The sequence below is a fragment of the Oryctolagus cuniculus genome, chromosome 9 (genome assembly GCF_964237555.1).
Source record: "Oryctolagus cuniculus chromosome 9, mOryCun1.1, whole genome shotgun sequence".
Lineage (NCBI taxonomy): Eukaryota > Metazoa > Chordata > Mammalia > Lagomorpha > Leporidae > Oryctolagus > Oryctolagus cuniculus.
In genome coordinates, this window is record NC_091440.1 from 72,336,308 (window position 1) to 72,343,084 (window position 6,777).

The following is a 6,777-nucleotide window of genomic DNA, read 5'->3' on the forward strand; positions in this document are numbered from 1 at the left end:
ACGACCCAGAGCCAGGCCGACCCGCTCACGCCGGGCCCGCCGCCGCCGCCGCCATACCTTCTCCTCGCCGTCGTAGATGCGCACCCCGCGCTGCTGGATCACCAGGGTCTCATTAAGCTCCAGGAGGCCGCTGGTCCACACGAAGCGGTCCATGGCCGACGCTAAGCCGGCCGCCGCCACTCGCCAGCCCGCCCGCCTACGCCGGCGCCGGCGCTCCCGGCCCGCGAGTCCTGCGCCAGGCGGACGGCGGCGCCCCCTGGCGGCGAGCGTGGCGGAGGTCGCCTTCCAGGGAGGGTGGGCACGGGAGGGGGGGCGTGTGCGGCGCTCGAGGGCGTGGAGGCGTGCGTGTCGCGCCCCCTGGCGGTCAGTCCGCCAATGGCCTTTTAGACCCTTGCTGGGCAGCGCGGTCCACCCCATCCTAAGCCCTCAGCGTAGAGGGAGCCCACACTGTAGCTTGGACTTCTTATTGTCCTTTACGCCTGCGTATCCGTAGCAGTTTTCTTGTCGGTGCCTGTCATTTCATTAAAGGCTATAATTTTTTCTTCAAATGAGAATTGATGGCACGATTTTTTTTTTATACAGCTGCGTTAAGTCCTTGTGCTCCTTTTCCTTTTCCCTCCTAAGATCGCTTTCATTTAAACATTTCCAGTATTAATACAGACATCCTGAATTTACTCTAGGCTGTATTTCAACATAGAGCTCCCATAATGTATCTGTTGATTGCTGCACACAAAACCCATCCGTGGCTTGCACCTCCCCCACCTCAGGCTTTCGACCCTGCTTATGTATTTTACAATCGTAAATGAGCTACGAATATTTGACTGTCTGCAAGTACCATCTGTTTTCCTCCTTAGGATTCTATTCTTAGAGCCGATTATGTATTGGAGACATATTTAGCCAGAGTGAAGTGTCACCAGCAAACTGGTCTTTTGCAGGCCAGGTAGCCCCAGCTATGTTACACATTATCATTTCTGTTCATTTCTGCTACTTGACCGTTATTTTTTAGTTTTTCATTTGCTGGTGAGGCTATTTCTTTTTTGGAGATTTATTTATTTATTTGAAAGGCAGAATGACACACAGAGAGAAGGAGAGGCAGAGAGAGAGAGGTCTTCCATCAGTTGTTTCACTCCCCAAACGGCCCCTTTTGGGGCTGGAATTGGGCCAATCCAAAGCCAGGAGCCAGGAGCTTCTTCAGGGTCTCCCACATGGGTCCAAGAGCCCAAGGACTTGGGCCATCTTCCACTGCTTTCCCGGGCAATAACAGAGAGCTGGATCGGAAATGGAGCAGCCAGGACTCAAAACTGGCACCCATATGGGATGCCAGCATGCAGGCAGTGGCTTTACCCACTAAGCCACAGCTGGTGCTTATAGCCCCAAGGCTATTTCTTACTTTAAAATTTCTTTGTTTATTTGACAGGCAGACACACACACGGAGAAAAGAGAAATGGACAGAAATACAGGGAGAGCTCCCAAGAGACCAGCACCGGGCACAGCATGTGAAACCACCACCTACGGGGCCAGCGCTGTGGTGCAGTGGGTTAAAGCCCTGGCCTGAAGCGCCGGCATCCCATATGGGAGCTGGTTCACGTCTCGGCTGCTCCACTTCCTATCCAGCTCTCTGCTGTATCCTGAGATAGCAGTGGAAGACGGCCCAAGTCCTTGGGCCCCTGCACCCGCGCGGGAGACCCAGAAGAAGCTCCTGGGCTCCTGGCTTCCAATCGGCACAGCTCTGGCCGTTGCAACCATTTGGGGAGTGAACCATCAGATGGAAGCCTCTCTCTCTCTCTCTCTCTCTCTGTCTCTACCTCTCTGTAACTCTTTCTGTCTTTCAAGTAAACAAAAATTAAATCCTTTAAAAAAAAAAAAAAAAACCTACAGCACAGGATGAGCACGTGTTGGAGTCCCAGCTGCTGGGCCTCCAATCCAGCTCCCTGCTGGTGTGCCTGAAAAGGCAGCAGAGGATGGTCCAAGCTTTGGCCTGGCACCAGCCTTGCCATTGAGGCCATTTGGGGAGTGAATCGGTGGATGGAAAATCTCTTTCTCTCTGTCTTAAAAATAAATCTTTAAACACACACACACACACACCCTCACACCCTGTGGTGGGCTCAAAAGAGGAAGAGGACAGGGCTGGGCATTGTGGCATTACCAGTTAAGCCACTGCCTGCACAAATTCAAGTCCTGGCTGTTCCACTTCAGATCGAGCTCCCTACTAATGCGCCTGAGAAAGCAGCAAAGATGGTCCAAGTCCTTGGGCCCCTGCACCTGTGTGGGAGACCCAGAAGAGGGTCCTGGCTCCTGGTTTCGGCCTGGCCCAGCCCTAGTTGTTACGGACATTTGCGGAGTAAACCAGAGTAGAAGACATTCATTCACTCATTCTTTCTCTCTCTCTCTGTCTCTCTCACCCGAGCCGCGGGCCCTGCGGCCTCTTCCGGAATCCCGTCCCAGGCCACCCGCCGCTCTGCGGGGACAGATGCGGGAGTCGGCGTGCCCGCACCCACCGTCAGCACCGGCGGCACGGGGCCGACCCGAGAGCGCGGCCCCGGGAACCGCTCCGCAGGCGGGCACCGCGCGGTCGGCTCGGCCCGGCCCGGCCCAGCAGAGGCAGGCAGAGGCAGGCGCCGAGCGCCCCAGGCCGCCGGCGGAGAGACCGACCCGAGCGCCGCGCCCCGCACGCGCAGGCCCGCCCCGGCCTCGCCAACGACCCAGAGCCAGGCCGACCCGCTCACGCCGGGCCCGCCGCCGCCGCCGCCATACCTTCTCGCCGTCGTAGATGCGCACCCCGCGCTGCTGGATCACCAGGGTCTCATTAAGCTCCAGGAGGCCGCTGGTCCACACGAAGCGGTCCATGGCCGACGCTAAGCCGGCCGCCGCCACTCGCCAGCCCGCCCGCCTACGCCGGCGCCGGCGCTCCCGGCCCGCGAGTCCTGCGCCAGGCGGACGGCGGCGCCCCCTGGCGGCGAGCGTGGCGGAGGTCGCCTTCCAGGGAGGGTGGGCACGGGAAGGGGGGGCGTGTGCGGCGCTCGAGGGCGTGGAGGCGTGCGTGTCGCGCCCCCTGGCGGTCAGTCCGCCAATGGCCTTTTAGACCCTTGCTGGGCAGCGCGGTCCACCCCATCCTAAGCCCTCAGCGTAGAGGGAGCCCACACTGTAGCTTGGACTTCTTATTGTCCTTTACGCCTGCGTATCCGTAGCAGTTTTCTTGTCGGTGCCTGTCATTTCATTAAAGGCTATAATTTTTTCTTCAAATGAGAATTGATGGCACGATTTTTTTTTTATACAGCTGCGTTAAGTCCTTGTGCTCCTTTTCCTTTTCCCTCCTAAGATCGCTTTCATTTAAACATTTCCAGTATTAATACAGACATCCTGAATTTACTCTAGGCTGTATTTCAACATAGAGCTCCCATAATGTATCTGTTGATTGCTGCACACAAAACCCATCCGTGGCTTGCACCTCCCCCACCTCAGGCTTTCGACCCTGCTTATGTATTTTACAATCGTAAATGAGCTACGAATATTTGACTGTCTGCAAGTACCATCTGTTTTCCTCCTTAGGATTCTATTCTTAGAGCCGATTATGTATTGGAGACATATTTAGCCAGAGTGAAGTGTCACCAGCAAACTGGTCTTTTGCAGGCCAGGTAGCCCCAGCTATGTTACACATTATCATTTCTGTTCATTTCTGCTACTTGACCGTTATTTTTTAGTTTTTCATTTGCTGGTGAGGCTATTTCTTTTTTGGAGATTTATTTATTTATTTGAAAGGCAGAATGACACACAGAGAGAAGGAGAGGCAGAGAGAGAGAGGTCTTCCATCAGTTGTTTCACTCCCCAAACGGCCCCTTTTGGGGCTGGAATTGGGCCAATCCAAAGCCAGGAGCCAGGAGCTTCTTCAGGGTCTCCCACATGGGTCCAAGAGCCCAAGGACTTGGGCCATCTTCCACTGCTTTCCCGGGCAATAACAGAGAGCTGGATCGGAAATGGAGCAGCCAGGACTCAAAACTGGCACCCATATGGGATGCCAGCATGCAGGCAGTGGCTTTACCCACTAAGCCACAGCTGGTGCTTATAGCCCCAAGGCTATTTCTTACTTTAAAATTTCTTTGTTTATTTGACAGGCAGACACACACACGGAGAAAAGAGAAATGGACAGAAATACAGGGAGAGCTCCCAAGAGACCAGCACCGGGCACAGCATGTGAAACCACCACCTACGGGGCCAGCGCTGTGGTGCAGTGGGTTAAAGCCCTGGCCTGAAGCGCCGGCATCCCATATGGGAGCTGGTTCACGTCTCGGCTGCTCCACTTCCTATCCAGCTCTCTGCTGTATCCTGAGATAGCAGTGGAAGACGGCCCAAGTCCTTGGGCCCCTGCACCCGCGCGGGAGACCCAGAAGAAGCTCCTGGGCTCCTGGCTTCCAATCGGCACAGCTCTGGCCGTTGCAACCATTTGGGGAGTGAACCATCAGATGGAAGCCTCTCTCTCTCTCTCTCTCTCTGTCTCTACCTCTCTGTAACTCTTTCTGTCTTTCAAGTAAACAAAAATTAAATCCTTTAAAAAAAAAAAAAAAACCTACAGCACAGGATGAGCACGTGTTGGAGTCCCAGCTGCTGGGCCTCCAATCCAGCTCCCTGCTGGTGTGCCTGAAAAGGCAGCAGAGGATGGTCCAAGCTTTGGCCTGGCACCAGCCTTGCCATTGAGGCCATTTGGGGAGTGAATCGGTGGATGGAAAATCTCTTTCTCTCTGTCTTAAAAATAAATCTTTAAACACACACACACACACACCCTCACACCCTGTGGTGGGCTCAAAAGAGGAAGAGGACAGGGCTGGGCATTGTGGCATTACCAGTTAAGCCACTGCCTGCACAAATTCAAGTCCTGGCTGTTCCACTTCAGATCGAGCTCCCTACTAATGCGCCTGAGAAAGCAGCAAAGATGGTCCAAGTCCTTGGGCCCCTGCACCTGTGTGGGAGACCCAGAAGAGGGTCCTGGCTCCTGGTTTCGGCCTGGCCCAGCCCTAGTTGTTACGGACATTTGCGGAGTAAACCAGAGTAGAAGACATTCATTCACTCATTCTTTCTCTCTCTCTCTGTCTCTCTCACCCGAGCCGCGGGCCCTGCGGCCTCTTCCGGAATCCCGTCCCAGGCCACCCGCCGCTCTGCGGGGACAGATGCGGGAGTCGGCGTGCCCGCACCCACCGTCAGCACCGGCGGCACGGGGCCGACCCGAGAGCGCGGCCCCGGGAACCGCTCCGCAGGCGGGCACCGCGCGGTCGGCTCGGCCCGGCCCGGCCCAGCAGAGGCAGGCAGAGGCAGGCGCCGAGCGCCCCAGGCCGCCGGCGGAGAGACCGACCCGAGCGCCGCGCCCCGCACGCGCAGGCCCGCCCCGGCCTCGCCAACGACCCAGAGCCAGGCCGACCCGCTCACGCCGGGCCCGCCGCCGCCGCCGCCATACCTTCTCCTCGCCATCGTAGATGCGCACCCCGCGCTGCTGGATCACCAGGGTCTCCTTGAGCTCCAGGAGGCCGCTGGTCCACACGAAGCGGTCCATGGCCGACGGCCTGTAGTTTCATGGTCAGCTGTGTTGGTGGAGACATTTCCGAGAAGGAATTCTTCTCTTTGGATCTTTTCGTAAAGGGTCTACCTTCTCTGACAATTCTGGGATAATGATATAAAAAAGAGTTTAAAAATATATCATTCTTGGAGAGGATAAATCTGGATATTAGGAGAAAATTGCCGTGCTGGAAAACCTATCTGTTTTTCAAATTTTCCTGCTCACTCTCAGCCAATTGAGACCTCCACTGCTTTCTCTGAATCATTTCCTTTTAATATGCCCACTGAAAATCCCTGGGGGGAAATTCACATGATATCAAGTTAACGTTTAGAGTGAACCACACATCTATCTAGTTCCAAAGCATTCCCATCACTCCGAAGGAAAATCCCTTACCCATTAAGCAAGCAGCCTCTCCCCAACCCCATCATCCACCAATCCATGGACTTCTGCGGATTTATCTATGCTGGGTATGTCATACAAATTGAATGACATCACACACAACCTTCTGTGTCTGGCTTCTTTCACTTAGCAAGCTTTAGAGGTTCTTGAGTTTTTGTTAGCTGTCCTAATTGTTAAACTGGTCTCTGTCACTTAATGGGAACCCATGTTTACTCAAGCTGTCTGATGAAACTTTAGTATAGAACAACAACATTGACAGCAGTACATAAAGAGCAGTGATGTCTTAAGAATGGTGAGAGTACGACTTGACTGTTGTTTCTGCCAGAGTTGACCTTAAATGTAAGCAGCCGTACTGAAAATGGGACATTAAGAAAAAAAAAAAACCTACAGAAAATCCCACACCCGTTTTGCTACTAGCTGCCATAAGAGGTCTGAAGAAAAGAGTGGACAACAGTGGGGAAAACTTACCTTAGTGGAGGGCCGGCTTTGGAGGTTCTCACAGCTGGGCAGGGGCGCTGTGGGGAAGTCACACCCTCGCACCCCTGATCCCACGCTGAGACCCGGCTGAAACAGAACACAGCCCCAGTCCAGTCTTAGTGCAGAGACCAGGCAAGAGGAAGCAAAGTCGTGAACTCAGAGCGTAGAACCGGAAAGGCAGTCTGGACTCTCCCTAACTCTCCCACACTAAAACCTTCCGGCTGGGAATCGTTACGTTTTCTCTGGTGGAGAGGTGTTTGGGTGGCTTTTGTGAAGGTGCTATTTCTAGGTGAGGACTGAGCGTTATGGCAGCACACTTCAACACCAAGTGTCTACAGTAAATGCTTTTAATCTTC

The 6,777-nt window shown here is 54.5% G+C and overlaps 1 protein-coding gene across 4 annotated transcripts in view; it reads right to left on the bottom strand.

Annotated features, from left to right (window-relative positions):
• Positions 1–6,777, bottom strand: part of LOC127487170 (uncharacterized) — a 399,814-nt gene that overhangs the window by 163,279 nt on the left and 229,758 nt on the right. For 2 of the 4 annotated variants that reach the window (XM_070048941.1, XM_070048940.1), the window contains exon 1: positions 58–2,743. The exons of 1 other annotated variant lie outside the window; for it this stretch is intronic. In XM_070048941.1, the coding sequence (XP_069905042.1) occupies positions 58–417 (360 nt within the window). In that variant the 5' untranslated portion in view covers positions 418–2,743. Of the gene's footprint in view, positions 1–57; positions 2,749–6,777 lie in introns of those variants that run through there. One more of the 4 variants, XM_070048935.1, reaches the window with a different exon arrangement.